The sequence below is a fragment of the Urocampus carinirostris genome, chromosome 7 (genome assembly GCF_059441175.1).
Source record: "Urocampus carinirostris isolate Australia breed hairy pipefish chromosome 7, RoL_Ucar_1.0, whole genome shotgun sequence".
Lineage (NCBI taxonomy): Eukaryota > Metazoa > Chordata > Actinopteri > Syngnathiformes > Syngnathidae > Urocampus > Urocampus carinirostris.
Genome location: NC_142355.1, coordinates 40,499,348 through 40,518,757, shown reverse-complemented (window position 1 = coordinate 40,518,757; position 19,410 = coordinate 40,499,348). Strand labels below are relative to the sequence as shown.

General features: G+C 37.9%; 1 protein-coding gene across 2 annotated transcripts; it reads right to left on the bottom strand.

The window, feature by feature from the left end:
• Positions 1-313: 313 nt before the first annotated feature.
• trabd (TraB domain containing) lies at positions 314-19,407 on the bottom strand. Of its 2 annotated transcripts, XM_088340966.1 has the most exons (10): positions 19,319-19,402; positions 18,863-18,903; positions 18,599-18,665; positions 12,548-12,714; positions 12,261-12,401; positions 10,763-10,873; positions 10,541-10,680; positions 5,869-6,041; positions 3,812-3,908; positions 314-2,727 (listed from the first exon to the last, which is right to left on the bottom strand). In XM_088340966.1, the coding sequence occupies exons 1-10, from the start codon at positions 19,332-19,334 to the stop codon at positions 2,619-2,621; spliced, it is 1,062 nt and encodes a 353-aa protein (XP_088197092.1). In that variant the 5' UTR covers positions 19,335-19,402; the 3' UTR covers positions 314-2,618. The 2 variants fall into 2 exon arrangements, with proteins under 2 accessions (XP_088197092.1, XP_088197093.1); XM_088340967.1 differs by lacking the exon at positions 18,863-18,903 and having other exon boundaries at positions 19,319-19,407.
• Positions 19,408-19,410: the final 3 nt, after the last annotated feature.

Sequence of the window (19,410 nt, the reverse complement as noted above, 5' to 3'; positions counted from 1 at the left end):
AAACGAACATTTGGAGTTAATGTTCTTGTATTGATCTGCCTAATAACAGGAATTTGGGATCTGGCCAAACTGAGTTTAACATCCCTGTTTTAAGCTCAATGCGACATCACCCGTGTTAATAATACACTTCATTGATGTTACAGTTTCATGATATTGCACAACAAAGGCAGCCAAACATGCCAAATGTGTATCTTACAAACAACAATTTATACCGTATAAACATTAATCTTAGAAGGGTTTATGCGATACAAAGAGATGGTAAAATTAATGCTAGTTGGTACATAGTGCAGACTTTGAAGCGGTTCCATGGAAATCATTTCATTTAGAATCTTTATTGCCACATTTGTCAAGAAATACAAAACACTCCCTTTACCACACACACATTGTGCGTACAACAATTCGTACCTGAATACCTGCCCAAAAAATAGAAAATGAACGGACAGTGGTTTTCAGGGGTACTTGTTCAAAAGCATCTACATTACTATAGCCCCAATGTGTAATATTTGACTACAAGATGACACTGTGATGTCTGATAAGGGCGAGGGCCAGTGGTACACGGAAGAACGTAGCCGAAGCATCCCTAAGTATATAGCACTGATCCAAATAGGGATTCAACTGAAAAAAGGAAAACTTTCTCAACCAGTGATTTATTTTAAATAAAATATAACATTGGTATGATAGTTCATCTATTATTACCCACTACTCAAATCTATGCTTTTATTTACCAGATGAAAGTTTTTTTGTACCACTAGGAGGCACTAAATATTACACATTGCCCCTTTAGGTTACCAATAAAATGTTCAGATCAAACACCTATTATGAAACTACTGAGAGCATAATTGTAACATGGACCAGCCCAAGTGATTTATTGCATGAATAACCAGCCACAAGATGACCAATTAATTGAGAACAAGGTCCGGGTGGGTGACAGTTATTCAACAAATGACCAATACTGAAAAACGTAATAAGCCTTTCCTGAAATGAGCATAAAAAATATTTGGAATGGCATAGTACTGGTTCATAAAAATCAAATTGTACACAGAAATATAGAGCGTCTACATTCCAAAAAATGCCTTTAGAACTTAATATATTCACAATTACCTTTTGTGGGTAGTACGATGTCAAAAAATGCAAATTTAATTTGCTAAAACATGAAGAGGTACTTATTGTCAACATAGGCGAAATACTGCAAAATAGTGATAATTTAAAGTCTCAAAATAAAAGCAGAGTAAAGCATTGAGGTGGTAAAAATTTAATCAAACAATTCACTGTGCCATTCATTCATTAATTCATTGTCCAACCGCTTATTCCCATTAGGGTCCTGGTGCCTATCCCAGTTGACTTCAGTCAGTGAACATCCTGTACTGGTTGCTATCCAATCACGGTGCACATCCAGACAAACGACCAACTACTTTCATACTTATATCTAGGGACAAATTGGACTCGCTACTCATCCCGCCATGCACTTTTTGTAATGCAGGCTCATGGATTAAATGCAACATTGCTTGTATTGAACCCAGAACCTCTTAACTGTTTGGTGTATGTGCAAACCTGTCAACATGCCAGTCACTGTACCAATATTTATTAAAACATTGCAGCAAAAACCGTGAAAAGCCATAGTAATTTTTGTGAGGAACCATTTATAATTCTGGCAAAGTCGAAGGAAGACGTAAAGCAAAGGTTATGCAGTGTCCCTCCAATTTGGACCGTGTTGCCAAGGTTCCATCACATCAATTGGCCAAATCCAAAATAAGTTGTACTTTCCAGTAACAAAAATGTAAGTATGAACAGTATTTATGAAAATGACCCCAGCCAGATGGGCAAATTGCTTGTTATATTTTATCCTGGGCATATAAAGCAGACACCATTTGGCGTTTGACTTTGTGGTACCTTTGGCGACAAAATAAATGGGGTGCAAGCAAGGGTGACTTTACCAATTAAATCTAACATCTTTTCCATTAAGAAATGAATAGTGCATATACCAGGATGAACCTAATTAAATTAGATTATTTGTTGGTAACTCGCATTCAGATTACATTTGCATCATTGCAGAATGTGTGTAAATGGACCAATAACAAAAGATGCTATGGAAGTATTTAGATTCCCCTGTACATTTTCATCAATCACCTGAAGCACAAATGGGCCTTTAACTCCATCATTGTGACTCCGATGGTATGTTCATGTATTCAATTAATAAACAAATAAAAATTACACAACATTGAAAACAGGAATCAGGAAAAATGCTGAGAAATTTGACTCATGATTTGATAAACCCTCAAATTAAAATATATAATTAAATGCACTTAAAATCATTTCATAGACAGTGTTGGTGTTTCTAAAATTTTACAGAAAAAACAAAAACAAAAAACGTTGGTTTCTCAGGCTGTAACACCGTCCAATATCCATTGGGACACGAAATCCCGCCCTGGGGTCCTTAATGGCTGAGTATACTGTTCTTTCAGCCACACCTCTTTTAAGGCCACTGGGAAAAGATGCACTTGTTTTTATGACGCAACTGACGAGTCAATTGTGGATGGCTTTCAGCTGGGCTGTGAGGTCAACCAGGAGAGTCGTAGATTGTCCACACATGATCGGGTAGAAGATGACGGCAAGATGACTCAAAGTAAACTTGCTCCAACACGGTAGCAGGCATAGCCCAGCATTCCCATCATGACACCTTTTACCACTGCGTGCAAAACCCAGCCAAACTGCGATGGGGGTGCAACACTAAAACGAAAAAAGAGACAAGAATCTTAATTTACTTTGGCTAATGGAAACCGTTTGAATGGCATGTCTTACTCTACATCACAAGTTGTAGACTGCGTTAGTAATAATCAGTGCTATTAGATGCAAATTAAAGTTCCAACAAAGCAAAGTTGAAAACACAGGGTTCGTACACTTTTTTAGTGGCCAAAATCAAGCACTTTTAAAGGATTTTTAAAGCCTTTTTGTCCCATTAGCATTAAAAAAAAAGAAATCTAATGTGAATGTCGTCATTTTAAGATTCACAAATATATTTGCGACTCACATATGCAATTCTTAATCTTGCCTGCTCATTTATCAAGACACATGATTTTTACATTTTAAATAAATAACAAATTGTGGATTTTAAAAATACGTGTGTAAATATTTTTGAGACAAATCTCTCCCCATAAAAGTGTTGGGTAGATTGGTGGTCATATGTAGCTTTCATTTTCAGTTGCTGGAAGTACTTCCCATGACAATTTACCAGTAGGAAACACTACCCTAATTTTTGGCCCATAATAATACGCAATACTTGCACTGATACACATTTTATAGTGCCCCGTTTAGGTGTACCATGCAACTGTCCCCCAGGGGGTGATGACACCTCATATGACAAGGCCGTACAAACAAATAACAGCTGTCGTTTATCACGAGGAAAGAAGAAATGCAACGGCAAAGTTAAGCCTCCAGGAAGCAGTGTTGGTGTAATTTTTAGGCAGATTGGTTCTCTTTTTTTCTTCAATAAATGCATGGTCTATCAAATAAAATTGCCAAGAAACATGGCAACAATCTCATGCGTTTACAAGAACTTAACTTAAAATTCAAACACTTTTCAATCCTTGAAAACATTAAAATTCAAGCATTTTAAAGGATTTTAAGAACCCCTATGAACTCTGAAAAGAAGGCAAAGTTTCTTTAAACAATAAATAATAATAATTCATTTAATATATTAAAATTCCTCACACAATTTGAAATCACTAATAAATAACCTTGAAGTTTATGTCTTAATAATATGTGGCATTACTAACAACTTCTGCTGGCTGTCACTTCAATAGGAAAAACGTACCTCATAATTTCACTGATGTTGAGATCCTTATCCCAGTTCCTTTCAATGCCAGGCACATGACCCATACCGACAACTCCCACCACAACAGCAGGCTCTCCTACAAAAGTTCAGAATTGTCATTTTAAAATAAAGACACACACACAAATGAAGAAAATAGACATGCATCAACTTTTTTGGTCATTTTTTTGTATTTATCTTTTTTTCTTTACATATGATTGATTTACACTGCAATCAACAAGATTGAGTGTGGGCATTAGAGGGTCAATGGAAACTGCTTAAAAGTGACACATCTATTAAAATTAAAAAAAATAACGTTAATCAAATTTAAATGTTGTCAAACAAAGCAGAGATTTTTAATAACAAGAATTACTCTTCACAGAATCAGAAATTGCATCTTTTATAAAAATGATAACCCCCTAAGCCATGGGTTGGGAACAGAGCCGGAAAAGCCAATTTTTTTTTGAGAGCCACACTTAATATTTCAAGACAGAAAACAAACCACAAAGCCCACTTTCCAAACAAAAGCTAATTTTTCAGCACTATGTGATGTTTGATAATTTGATAAAAATGCCGGAGACTGTGTCCCATAACAACAAATATACCATTTAAAATTTGGCTCACTACCAGTTACTTAAAATCAATGAAGCTCATTTTGGCCAACATTTTTGTCATAAATAATAGTTTTGAAACAAGGTGCGAGGAGAGTTCTCTTGTAAAAATGTTAAAAAATACTAATGTGCATAAATCCGCTCACCCAATAAATTGCTACCGTTTGAATTTTGTCTCAAAATATATGGTGTAGCTCTCTCAAGAAGAAAATCAAAATACTTTTGCTTGCGGATCTTTGGGTCAGAAAGATTCCTGACCCCTGGTTCAGAGCGATGGCCAGGTCTTGGTAGGTTTAAGTCAAGTCAAGTCACATTTATTTATATAGCCCTTAATCACAAAAAAATGTCTCAAAGGACTGCACAGGATTACAATCACACCATTACCTGATCTTAAACCAACATTTGAGCAAGGAAAACTCAAAACCTCAGCGTGAGGAAAAAAGAAACCTTGAGAAGGGGCCTCACAAGTGGTAATCCCCCTTCCAGGATGACCAGGGTGGAATCGATTTAGCATTGAGTTACAGTACACAAACAATAGTAAACATCAATAAAAAAGAACACGAGGTAACATGTTAAAATTTTTCCGGAAAGTGTATGACAGCAACGACGCCCCCAGCTTGTAAACTAGTCCAGGTTTACAGTGGGTTTTATGCTCTCCATTTTGATATTATTCCTCGCACAGTGCACCGGGAGATGTGTAATTTTTTTTTTATAATATTCTTGTATCCCATTTCTGCTTTGATCTTTTACACAACTTTATCCTGCACATGTCTGGTGTGTTCTTTGGTCTTTGTAATGAAGACATAATACTTCATAATGTTGTCTGTTCAGGTGCATATAAACTAAGACATAATGACACACATTCGTTTAACACGTGAAAGGTCCTCGGTTCGAGACAGGGTAGAAACATATGTTGGCCCGGAGAGGGACAGGCGCCACTACGCTGTACTTGCCCAAGACACACCACAGGAAATGGTGCCCCTACGACCCTAGTAGTTGAGGAATCCAACCAACCAACTTAGTATTTCCGTAGTGCATTGGTTAGCACATTCGCCTAACACGCAAAAGTTCCCCAGTTTGTTTTGAGAGGAAACATGTTTGCATGTACCTGCTGTAGGCCGTAGAGACATCACAGGAAATGGTTCCCCTGCGACCCAAGTGGTTGAGGGATCCAAACAAACAAAACAAATATAATATAGACTGCTGAAATATTTTGCTTCAACTTCACGATTGTGCTTTACATGTTGAATGCCAGGCACATGACCCTTACTGACAACTCCCACCACAACAGATATTTTATAGTTTTTTAGCTTTAAGTTTAAAGCCTAAAATGTGGTTATATGTCAAAAAGTTCTTGATGAGCCAATACCTTCACTGGGCAGTGTAGCAACCACTAACAGTACAAGCTGCTAACACCAAGTCACACTCATTACATAGTATAACACATACGCTGGGCATTTGGAGGGGCCTCTACGCAGCGTGCAGCCTGGCGAAGTGTGTGCGTAAGATAGATGTCTCTCTCAGCCACAATGGTCTGGTGAAGAGCTGGAAACTGTCCAATCATTTCTGACATGGTCTGTTCCAACAGGTCCTTCTGTTTACATTTCTCCACATCCTCTTTGCTGAAATATGGAAACAAACACAGGATAATCAGCTTTTTAGGGCTTTTTCCCTACCCTTTTCAGTAAGAATCCACCTATATGGGTTTTTCAGGGATAACACAGATACCACTTATTAGTATTAAAATGAGTCTGATTTCGAGCCAAAAGCAATTATCTATAAGAGCTTAAAAATTGACATAAGAATTTTTTATTAATAATATTTTTTATGAATTCAAATACAACTTAAATAGCTGTCTGAAACCTATCACAGTAAATACAATGCAATTTCAACACAGCTATCACAGTGCAGGAAATAAAACTAGGTTTAGCAGCAACTCGTATTAAGGTACACTAAACTTAAAATTCCAGATTTTTCTTTAAAAAAATAAAAATGTCAATACAACCAACATGACTTTGTTTAACTTAAAACAAAAAGTGCAACAAAAATTCAACAGAGCTCGCAAACTGAAAAGTGGGGGGACTCCTGATTTAGAGCTAGATTGACCAACTAATGTTATGGTAATAGCTCATCACTCAACCTTTCACTTTAACGTACTTTGTATGTTCTCTCTTAATTACAGACACACAGGCTTGATTGACAAACTAATGTGATGATAAGAGCCAACATATCAGTCTCCACCTGAACGTGCTTCCCTAAAACAACTACAAGTTTTACGCTATCTCTCAATCACACGCATGCTTTTCTACCACAGACTTTTTAAAAAGCTCAATATCGTCGGTTTAAATCACAGGCATGTCAGGACTCAAGAGTTAGATAGATAGATAGATAGATAGATACTTTGTTCATCCCCGAAGGGAAATTCACATTTCCAGCAGCATCCCTGAGCTGAGAACAATCGAGAACAATCGAAAATAACACGGGAGCTGCTGGAGTGGCTGCCATTCGTGACGGCGCCGGAAGAAAAGATTCAATTTGAATCATGTACAAACAAACAAACAAACAATTGAATCATGTACAAACAATTCATGTTTCAATAAGTGGAGTGTTAATAAAATGGGGGGAAAATAATTTCTGATACTGATATAACCAGGTAAAACTAATTTTAAGTTACCTGTCCAAATGAATGTTGTGCCATCTCACCTTTCCCACTCTCTCTCCTCTCACCTTTCCCACTCTCTCTCCTGCAGTTGACTTGCTGCTGCTCGCTCCTGAAACTAATACTTACCTCTTTGTGTATTGTGCAGTGTGCAAGCTTGTTGCAAAATTTTCCTTGCGCTCTGTGACTCGAGATATTTAGTCTCAAACTTGACTCATCAGTGCGGTACTTCAACTGCGATGTTGACAATTTAAGGGGATGGTGTCATAATAGTCTGTAGTTTGCAATAGTCTTTGATCTGTGCAGCCCTTTGAGACTAGCAGAGCTGCCGCTGTTTTCTCCCTTCTAACATTATTCTTTCAGGTTCATTGGCCTTGCCTCTGGTAGCTTATCTAATCAGAAGGCGCGGAAAGGGAAGCCTCAGAGACAGAAAGCGGGAGAGAGAGGCTCGGCTGCATCTGAGCCTAAATAACCCAGTTTAAAAAATATTTAACAGTCACATCAACAAATAAAAATTCTGTTATCAATACCCCTCGAATTCCCAAATACTAATCATCCTGCCCGATAATCGGTGGACCGCTACGCTTTACTATATCAATCTTGAGCGTGTGAATAGTAGTATGTCTCTGTGTGCCCTGCCACTGGCCGGCAACCAGTTCAAGGTGTCCGAGATGGGCTCCAGCACCCCCGCGACCCTACCGAGGCAGATAATGGATAGATGGATTATACAGATTGTGCAAATTTAGTAGTGGCCTCAGCAATGCAGTGTTATTAAAGCTGTTGTTGTTTATATGTTGCATTTATTTTGTTTGTATCAGTTGGTATACTAGAGTAATGCTAAAAGCTAATCATATTAATGTGTATTATTTTCATTAGTTATATACTGGTACTTAATTGACATTTTTTAATGAATGCATAGTTAGTATATATTTTATATCTTTACAGGTAGATTTATTCATGGTAAAAATGATAGACTGCATTTATATCGCACTTCGACCAGTCACTGAAGACCTCCCAAAGCGCTCTACAATGTACTTTACACATACCCACACACACCTATAGCGAAGTCAGCCAGGCGGGTCGCCTACCTGCTTATCTGGGACAATAGGGTTTCAGTGTCTTGCCCAAAGACACTTTATATTTGGATTTATTAGCTCTTATTGATATGCATATTTAAACCGAACGATTATTGGTCTCAATCTACAGGGTTACGACCTAGCAAACGTGGACATGAAAACAAAATAAACCAAATGAAAATATTTGGAGTTGTATCCGACGCTTGCTTTTTGGCGGGGGAAAAACAAAGGCGAAATAAAAATGTCAATACAACCAACATGACTTTGTTTAACTTAAAACAAAAAGTGCAACAAAAATTCAACGGAGCTCGCAAACTGAAAAGTGGGGGGACTCCCGATTTAGAGCTATATTGACCAACTAATGTTATGGTAATAGCTCATCACTCAACCTTTCACTTTAACGTACTTTGTATGTTCTCTCTTAATTACAGACACACAGGCTTGATTGACAAACTAATGTGATGATAAGAGCCAACATATCACTCTCCACCTGAACGTGCTTCCCTAAAACAACTACAAGTTTTACGCTATCTCTCAATCACACGCATGCTTTTCTACCACAGACTTTTTAAAAAGCTCAATATCGTCGGTTTAAATCACAGGCATGTCAGGACTCAAGAGTTAGCAGAGCTGCCGCTGTTTTCTCCCTTCTAACATTATTCTTTCAGGTTCATTGGCCTTGCCTCTGGTAGCTTATCCAATCAGAAGGCGCGGAAAGGGGAGCCTCAGAGACAGAAAGCGGGAGAGAGAGGCTCGGCTGCATCTGAGCCTAAATAACCCAGTTTAAAAAATATTTAACAGTCACATCAACAAATAAAAATTCTGTTATCAATACCCCTCGAATTCCCAAATACTAATCATCCTGCCCGATAATCGGTCGACCGCTACGCTAACTTAAAATTAGTTTTATCTGGTTATATCAGTATCAGAAATATTTTATTAACACTCCACTTATTGAAACATGAATATTTTGTTTGTTTGTTTGTACATGATTCAATTGCTTGTTTGTTTGTAAATGATTCAAATTGAATCTTTTCTTCCGGCGCCGTCACGAATGGCAGCCACTCCAGCAGCTCACGTGTTATTTTCGATTGTTCTCGATTGTTCTCAGCTCAGGGATGCTGCTGGAAATGTGAATTTCCCTTCGGGGATGAACAAAGTATCTATCTATCTATCTTTACTATATCAATCTTGAAAATAAAATGGATGTATCAGGCTTAATCAACTATTTAGAGCCACTGGCCATTTTAAATAAGCAAGTCCTCATAAAAAACTCCAATTACCATCTTTGAGTAGTCCAGCACGTGGATGCACTCCAACTTTTACCACTAACAAGCGTTAGACATTGTCCCTTTAAACGCACAACAGAATAAATTATCCATTTAAAATTAGCTGGTCAAGTAGGAAATACACATATATACTATTGGTAAAAGGGTCTTACATTCAAATGACACTACTGTATACCAAACCAAAAATGAACTTTTATTTCATATCTCATTTTCTGGACATTAAGTCAAAGTTTTTTATCGGGAGGAAAGTTTTCGGCACACAATGGTAATTTATAGAAACAAATGAGAAGACTGCACGAAATGACGGAAAAAAAACATTTTTTGTGGATTACAAGCTGAAAATAGTGAAATAAGCAGGCGAAAATTAGAAAAAAAGTTAGTAAAGCTTGTTTGGGTCCATAAAGTGAGGTAACTCATGAGATAAGCGGGGTGCCCAGTTTTTGTGTGTTGAATAAACACGTGCCCACTGTGTCGCCCTCTGACAAAGCCGTACGCGTTTTATGTCAGTAAGCAGAGGTGGGTAGAGTAGCCAAAAATGTTACTCAGCTAAAAGTAGGGTAAGGAAAAACTCAACAACCTTAGCATAAGGACAGTGAACAAACCTTGAGAAGGAGACACACAAAATTATGTGCAATAACCCTGGAAATATTCAAATAGGATCATAATTTTGAGGAGACAAGTGGTCTGGTGTTACCAGGCTGCTGTTTGTTAAAACGTGTGCAAAAGAAAAGATTGCATTAATCAGAGTGAAGGTTCGAATAGATAAAGCTAGAGTTATATGAATACCTCTAAAGATATTATGTTGTCCCTGATACTACCAAGCATGTAACATTACGTTCGTATACCGTACGAACATATTTAGCCTCTTGCTCTCTTTTATTTTTAAATTGCCTTCAAAACTACATGTATATTCTTGGTTCTGGATTTTATGAACTGAATTTCCCCCAAAAATGCGACTTATACTCCGCTGCGACTAATATGAGTATTTTCCTTCTCAATTATGCATTTTTGGGGTAGTGTAACTTATACTCATGAGGGACTTAGACTCCGGAAAATAAGGGTACCTTTAAATGAAAAGAATTAAACATGTAGGGTACCTGATGGGGTCTGAAAGAAAGCAAAGGCCCCAGGCAAGGCGGGCTTTTTGCCACAGGCTGAGAGCAGAAATGGCCCTTCTGAACGTCACAGGTATGGGCCTGTCTCCAAGCTGAAACTTACAGAACGGCACACGCCGAGCCTGGGTACACAACACATTAGATGCCGCATCAGCAAAGGGATCAAAATTATGATGGTTTAGTGTTGTGTTAAACTCTTTACACCTCTTTAAAAGCTTCCCTAAACTCCCCACCAGGAGCCATGCCAAGCTGCTCAGTGATGTGAGCGGAAACTTTGAGCAAGAGGATCTGCATCAGACCAGACATCACGCCATTCTGACAAAAACATAGAAATAAATTGAAATAGTAAGCTTTAATCTTTTGACTACACATTTAAAAAAATATATACTGAGCGTGAATATTGCATTTGCACTCATTCATGTCGAAAAGCAAGTTCGGAATGTGTTGAGTTGATCCTTTTTTTAAATGTCAATATCTGATTTTCATCGCATTTTACTTTTGCAATGTTGATTTCATACAGCTTAATTTGAAGATAAATAGTTTATTTTTCTGGGCAGTAGCTTCTAATATCTAAAGTTAATCGCAACACAGTGTTTAAGATTTCGATCTGTTAACTATACTACATCAAAATATCCCTACTGAAGACAAAGGGTGGATTGGTGGGTTGCGGATATGTGGGTGGATCCCTTAACTAGTAGGATTGTAGGGGCACCATTTCCTGTGGTGTGTTTTGCACAAGTATAGGCTGGTAGTGCCCAACCCTCTCCAGGCCAGAACAAAAATAACTTTTATTTTTTTACTATCAACATTGCATTTCTTTAAAATGTGTATGACTATGTTGTCCACTATAAGATGAGAATACAAGTTAAAATAATTCAGTATAAAAACAACTGTGACATCAAGACACTTAAAATTACAACAAGTAAAAATATAAATTCATAACATTTAATTGCAAAATTAAATTGAGTTTAGTTTATCAAATTATTAAAGAAAAACAAATATCAGTGTGTGTGTGAAAATGGGTACGTGTGAAGCACATTGAAAAGCGCTTTGGGAGGTCTTCAGTGACTTGAAAAGCACGATATAAATGCAGACCATTCAACATTAACAAATAATTAATCTTTTAAGACAAGCGTGAATTCAAGGAATTTAGGATTTCCTGAAAAAAAGTCTGCATAAGACAACTGCGACAACAAGGAATTCAGGGTTCCGTGTTCTTTAATTTATCCATTTATGTATTTACTTATATAATCAAAATGGATCCAAAATAAAAACGGCAAAAGTATTATTTGTATTTACAAATTTGTATATTAGTTGTTTGAACTACAGCTCTTAGGTAAACAATTTAGTACTATCAAGTCTAGAAAAGATAGATTGAAAAACAGCCTTTAGTCTAAGGCAAGAAATCACCCTCAACATTGCATAATGAATGGAACAGTGTTTAAAATGCTTGGAGAATGTGCAAAAATGAAAAGGGAAGATTTTTTTTTTTTAGTCATAAATTTTTGTTTTATTTAATATTACATATTTTTATACTATTACCTGTAACTTATTATTTGAAACTGTGGTATTTGATCTTGAAAATGATCTTGCACCATCAGGATGACACTTTTTAATTTTGGTTTGCACTTCAAATGTTTCAATGACAATAAATTATATTCTATTCAAAACTACAAATCTTGTGGATTTCAGAAAATGTTACCTGTTTGATGGCCTGCTGGATCTTTTCAAAGTTTATCTCTTTAGCTTCCTTCAGAAATGTATTCTCATCCATCTTCAGGAAGGACACCCTGTACTGACACAACTCTACCACAACCACATCTGGTTGCACAGCACGAATAGTCTGCAGCAGATCAAGGAAGAGTAAAATACAATGAAGAAAAATAAAAGGAAAGAATGGGCAATTTCCTTCGACAGCACAAATTGATAGAGTACCCAACAAAAAAAGAGAATCACTGCTTGCAGCTAGTGAAAGTAAAACAGTCTCACCGAAGCCACATCCCTTTTGCTGCTATCACTGAAGTGAGCAGTGCCAACTAGGTACAGAAGGCTGCCATCAGGGGAAACAAGACGGGTCACCGTCTCTGGTAATTCTGGGGATGACTGGCGACGCTGGGCACGATATTGCCAAAGCAGTTCCATTGCCTCACTGTCAGCTAAAAGAAAAAGGAACAGTTAACAGAAAAATTGAATGTGTCGTCTTTCTTTTTAAAATAATTTATGTATCAATCACAACTGAAAGTTCAGCATTAATGGGTCCATCCATCCATAGTAGGGTCACTTGGGGCAGTGGGCAGGGCAGACCCTGACTTGGTTGCCAGCCAGTCGCAGGGCACACAGAGACAGACAACTCACTCGCTCAGTCACACCTAGGGACAATTTTGGGTGGGCCAATTAACCTGACATGCATGGTTTTGGGAATGTGGGAGGTAACCAGAGTGCCCGAAAAAACCCACGCAGGCACGGGGAGACCATACATTCTCCACACGGGGTTACTGCGGTAGCTGGACTTGAAGACTCAACCTCAGCACAGTGGGGCTACGCGCAAACCACCCATACACCATACTGCCAGCGTTATTGGGGGTACTATTCAAATAAAGGTTTAAAACATGTGTTACATTCTAGTCTAACCAGGTAGCAGAGGAATAACAATTAGCAAACAGTTACGGAAGGGTGTAATATTCATTTATTCATTTTCCAAACCACTTATCATAAGTAAGGTCACAGGGGTCCTGAAGCCTATCCCACCTGACTTCCGGCAGTGGGCAGGGAAAACCCTGGACTGGTTACCAACCAATCGCAGGGCACACAGAGACAGACAACAATTCACTCACCCATTCATTCGTCGGGACAATTTGAAGTAACCAATTAACCTGTCGTGTAAGTTTTGGGAATGTTGGTGGAAACCGGAGTACCTGGTCAGAACCCTCACAGGTACAGGGAGAAAAGGCAAACCTTAAAGGAGGGGATATCTGAACTGTGAGCCTTAAAAGTTATCCACCGTGCCGACAGGGTATAATGTTTTTATTAACATTTACTATATATAAATACCGCGCATATCGGATGAAAAATGTCTAACGCAGTATTTTCTCGTAATGCGGTTACCCAACTTATTGAATCTGAGAGCTACATTTTGTTAGTGATTGGCATATAAATCTCAAGAAAAACAACTTGTGTTACAACTATTACTAAGTTATTATCAGGTTGAAATCTTTAGAAGTTAAGTCATCCACCATGCCATCATGTCAGTTAGAAATAAATGTTCCCCATGAATTCCATTCACCCATCAACGGTGAGCTATTTTCATAACCTGTCCAGGGGCTACTCAAGGTGTTCTGCTGGCCCATGTTGGAGACCCCTGTTCTAGTATACTGTATATGTTTTGTAAAAGGATAACAATTAGATCAGGGGTCAGGAACCTAGGGCTTGTGAGCCATATAGGGCTCTTTTTGTGTGTACTTATGGCTTAGGGATAAAAGTTTCCCCATCCAATATCATCCATTCTGATACAATTTTGATTTTCCCTTGACAGAGCTAGGCACATGCAAATCCAAAGTATCACTACAGAAACACATACCTTTCAACCTCCAGGGCTCCATGCCCTTACAAACTGTTCTATTTTTCCTTACAAAATACAAAATAATCTTACACCATATTTTTATTTTTTTCAAACGTGTTTATTCATGTAGTTTAACATGGTATATTGTACATGTGTTTCGTTATATCATATATATTGTTAATTAACATTTTGTTGTGAGATTGTTGTGAGTTGCTCAACATGAATGAGGTTTATTATAAAAACAAGTTAAAAAAATAAGTACCGTATTTTCCGCACTATAAGGCGCACCTAAAAGTCTTAATTTTTTTCAAAAGCTGACCATGCGCCTTATAATACAGTGCGCCTTATATATGGCTCAAAATTAAATCGCAAAGTCTCGCAACTTACGCAACAGCCGCCGACTAGATTTTCCCCGGAACGTGGAGCAGTCCGCGGTGTATGCTGGGATTTATATACCGGCGTTTCATTGGCTAACCAATGTGTCAATCATCGTTTGAATCGATCGCTATTGGCTAAAGTTATTAGGAGCCTCGGATAGGCTAGTGGGCCGAAACAAACCCTGCAAATGGCAAAAAAAGATGTGTTAATCATTAGTCAAATCGATCGCTATTGGCTGAAGTTATTCGGAGCCTCGGATTGGCTACAGGGCCAAAACAAACCCTGCAATTGGCCGAAAAAGATGTGTCAATCACCCGTTAAATCGATCGCTATTGGCTGAAGTTATTCGGAGCCTCGGATTGGCTAGAGGGCCAAAACAAACCCTGCAATTGGCCGAAAAAGATGTGTCAGTCATCCGTTAAATCGATCGCTATTGGCTGAAGTTATACGGAGCCTCGGATAGGCTAGAGGGCCAAAACAAACCCTGCAATTGGCCGAAAAATATGACTGAATAGCAAGCTTGCTAAACTACGCCATAAAGAAACATGTTTCATTAGTCTGTATTTGTAAACCTTTTTGCTCTCCTGGATTTACTACACTCACGGTTGTAAGAAGACCATGATTGCGTATCATTATCAGGGATGTGATTTGACCAAAGTGAAATTATCTGAAAATTAGCGGGGGGGGGGGGGGGTGATTGCTAGCTGGGGGGGGGGGGGGGAAACCAGGTAGGACCAGGGCAGTGCCCTGGTGGGGGGAAAAGTGGGGCGAAGCCCCCCCCCGGAGCTCATGGGTTTTTTTAAGTACTTTCAATGCACTCAGATGACAAAGAAATAGACAAGACAACAGCATAAATTTTCAATGTATATTGAACTATCCCATATAAAATTACAGTTTAAGTCAACTCAAAATCAGTCACATTAAAAAACATTTCCCCAACGCCACTATCTTAATTGTAAAGAAGATGGTTAACATCTTGAAACCTAAAAAGTGCAAACATGCAGCATTCATTTGAGTTTGTGTCAATGATTAACCATGTTATTAATATTAAGTAAATTATGTACCATAATAATATCGTGGCCATTAAGAAAATCAATGGTAGAATATCATACAAGTACTTAATTTAAAAAATATAAATACTGACAATAGTTTTGATTACTATTAGGCTTAATAATATTTTTAAATTTCCTAAATCATATTTTAAATGTAATAATTTATTTCTTTAATAGCAGCGTATCCAAGTATTTGATAAATGAAAGTACAATAAGTATAGGCCCTACAGTAAAGTGTTGGTGTAATGTACACATGAAAATCTATTATTGTAATTGTTAAATATTTATGGCCATTTTTATTACGTTATAATATTTTCGAAAAAAATGGGAAAACTGTCAAATAAATTTGAAAAGTTTACCACCTACCTCAAAATTCACGACTCTATCAGCAACTGGTACAGGTTGTTGGGGTGGATCACGTCTCTTTATTACCGCTTCCGATTGTGATGTCAATAAGGGATGGAGGCCGTAAAGTTTTGGAGTTTTCGTTTGGGCACCGAAACTTCCAGCGATGGAATAATTTGTCGTTCTTGACTGGAGTTCTTTCACGTGTTTTTTGCTCTTTGCGTGACTTTCAAGAGCTTTGAAACCTCTCCCACCATAGTCGATGGTATCATGACACCAAATGCAAAGTGCTTTCCCGGCACGATCGATCTTCCGAATAAAGTCATTGAACAAATTCGTCACAGTCTTCTTTCCAACATTCGTAGATAATTCCTTCTCCAACCAGTCCCATCGAAACTTGTTTTTTACAATCTTATCAATTTCTTTAGCTCGCGGAGCATCTTTGCGTTCGATCACGGACATCTTTCTTTAAACACCCGGCAAAAACGTGTGAGAAATGAACAATGGCACACTCCTATAACAAGCGCGTTTATTGGTCAACACGAGACTTCAACCAATCGCAAGTACGTTTCATTTCAGTTACGGAAACACTCAAATGGCATGCTGTCGAGACGAAATCGTTTTTTTTTACCAATTAAAACACCGGAAATTTTAAAATTTTATTTTTGGAGATAAAAAAAGCGGAATTCCGCGAATTAGCGGAAAAATCACATCCCTGCATTATTGAACGTGAGAACTTAGGTGAGCTATGCGGCTTTATATTTTCCCGGTATCTTGTTTTAGAACGATCTTGAGGTTGCTGTGATGAGTTGAGTGAATTAAACTCAATTCCAAGTGTTTATTGTCATATGCACAGTAAAGTTGCAAACGAAAAAGAAAATAGAAACTAAGGAATGGTTGGCATTTCTTGAATCCCAAGACTTTAACCTTCCGAATGATATTTGAAATGATGCATTTGAGTGACATCGTACGGACACCGCATCCGCACGTGTCTACGACACGTAATTGCTTCTTTGCAAGCTTTGGGAATGTTAAGGGGGTAATCAGTTTGACTGAATCATCTGACTGTTTTGTCGACGTTCCCATTGTAGCGCCTTATAATCCGGTGCGCCTTATCTATGGAAGATATAGGACCAAAAACTATTTTTTGGGGGTGCGCCCTATAACCCGGTGCGCCCTATAGTGCGGAAAATACGGTAGCTTGGACGTTCACTGTAGAAAGAAAAAATACATGCAAATATAATTAAGTAGAATAATACATTTTCCTATTCAAATTATTAGTTCATTTGCATTAAATTATTGTTGGTAATATACTGATTAAAGAGATAACCACAAACCTGTCTTTTTTCATTTTCTCCTTTTATACTTCCTTTTTTTTCTTTACTTCCTTATGCAACATAATAATTCAGAATGTAATGCATTAAAGCAAGTGAGCCGTTTGAGAGACGGCTCTCTTTAACGAGTTGAGCCGAAGAAGCCGGTTCTCTAAAAAGAGACGGACTTCCTTTCACTACTCAACTACCACATGAAATCCGATGAAACCACATGTATTTCAAATTTACTCAATCAACCCCTGATCTGAATGATGCATGATGGGAAATCCCCAGGCGGCAGACGCATGCGCACAGTAGCATCAAAACGCTCGCTTTGTTTGCAACGAAAAAAAAACGATACAAAAAAAAAAATAATACCGAGATATAGGCCACCGCGTAGAACTCGTTTGTCTTGATTGATTTGCCGTTTCGTGATAGTCGGTGTATAACGGATGGTACCCATAATTGACAAATTTGCATTTTTCCATACGGATTTTCTTATACGTCGTACATGTCTTAAAATGCATAATAAACGTACTTCGTACAGCAAACACGTACATGTTGACAGGTATGGAAACAGCACGTTCGGCCCAGTATATCTAGGGCACAGTTTCCACTACAGTTTGCAGGCAATGTCTCTCACTAACATACCCCGTTTTCTGTACATTGCTAAGGAATCAAAAATAAGGAAATGTATTAAATGATGTATGATTTGTGATTTGTTGAGACACTTTATCATGAAAACTCACACAAATAAAACTGTAAACTACCTAAAATGCCAGCCAAGTACACAGACTGATTTGATTGGGTGAGCAGTAGGAAAGGACGGATCTGATTGGGTGAGTGATGTTAGTTGGTTTGACCTCTGCACTCACAGCTCACTATCTTCTCCATTGTATACGCCCAATGTGCAGAAGGGAAACATTGTAAAGCTGGAAACTTAATTTGAAGTTCTTTGTGAAATATTTTTACAAAAGAACTGCACGCACCTTTATCTTAAACCATTATTTACAAAAAATGACGGTGAAAATAAGCTACAATGATCATAAGTAACTAAGGGAGGTTGACAAGTTCAAAGTGGTAAAGTATATTTGTTGTTATGGGACACAGGGTCTGGCATTATTATTATTATTTCATGAATTTAATCAAATCAGCAATCGCCACACAGTAAAGTCAAATGTGCAAAATAATGAGCTTCTGTCTGGAGTGCGGGTTAGGCGTTTTTTTAAAATTTTGTCTTAAAATATATGGCGTGACACTCGGGAAATAATGCTATTTTATCTTTTTGTGTCAAAAAGTCCCACCGCCTTCAAGTTACATAATCAGCTACTGTGTCATAAATAACAAAACATCTGCAATCACAGATGACAACTGAAGCAGGTTAAAATCTTACTGAGTCCGGGAGGACGAGGTGGTAACGCCTCTTCTGACGGATCCTCTGATGGCCGTACAGATCCATCCTGTGAAAAGTAAAGAGAAAGTCTCGATATTCACAGATTTTATAGCCAGGCAGTGGGTAATGTATGGCTCCAGATGATTTTATATCAAAGCAATTGATAGAAATATACTCGGTTAGCTACATAGCATTGTAACATCAGCTTTAAACAGAAAACACGTGTTAGCTCATATCAAAACACACAGACATATTATCACAAACCTCAGAATTTATTTCCTGGTCCATAAACGAATCTTGACAGTCTGCTCGTAGAAACAAAAATTAAATAAAATAAACGGATTTACAGGCTCTCAAAGTTTGAGACGTAAGTGCCAACCAAGCCTGTCTGCTGACTAAAGCGTTTGACGTACGTACACAACAACCAAGGATTGGTGGTTTTGATTTATTTCCTCTTGTTTACTAACCAAAAGGGAATGTCCACTATAACGAAAGAACTGTATCACTTGCTCAAAATAATGAATTGAAGAACAAACCAAGTAAGCTAGGAAAAATACTGAGCGTTTTTCTCAGCTACAGTGGTTATACGGACGCTAACACTAGTATGCGTGGCTAAGAAGTCCAATCAATTCAAAGAAAATACGCATGTGTTTAAAAAAGGAATTTCTGATACCAAATTTATTCGTATACGAACATTTGCTTTACAGAAAAGGCACTTACTGAACAAACCAAGCATGAATTGTCACTACTATCGTGGCAGTTCCTGTTTTGTCAGCCGCAGTGCATTGTGGACAATGTAGTACTATATTTCG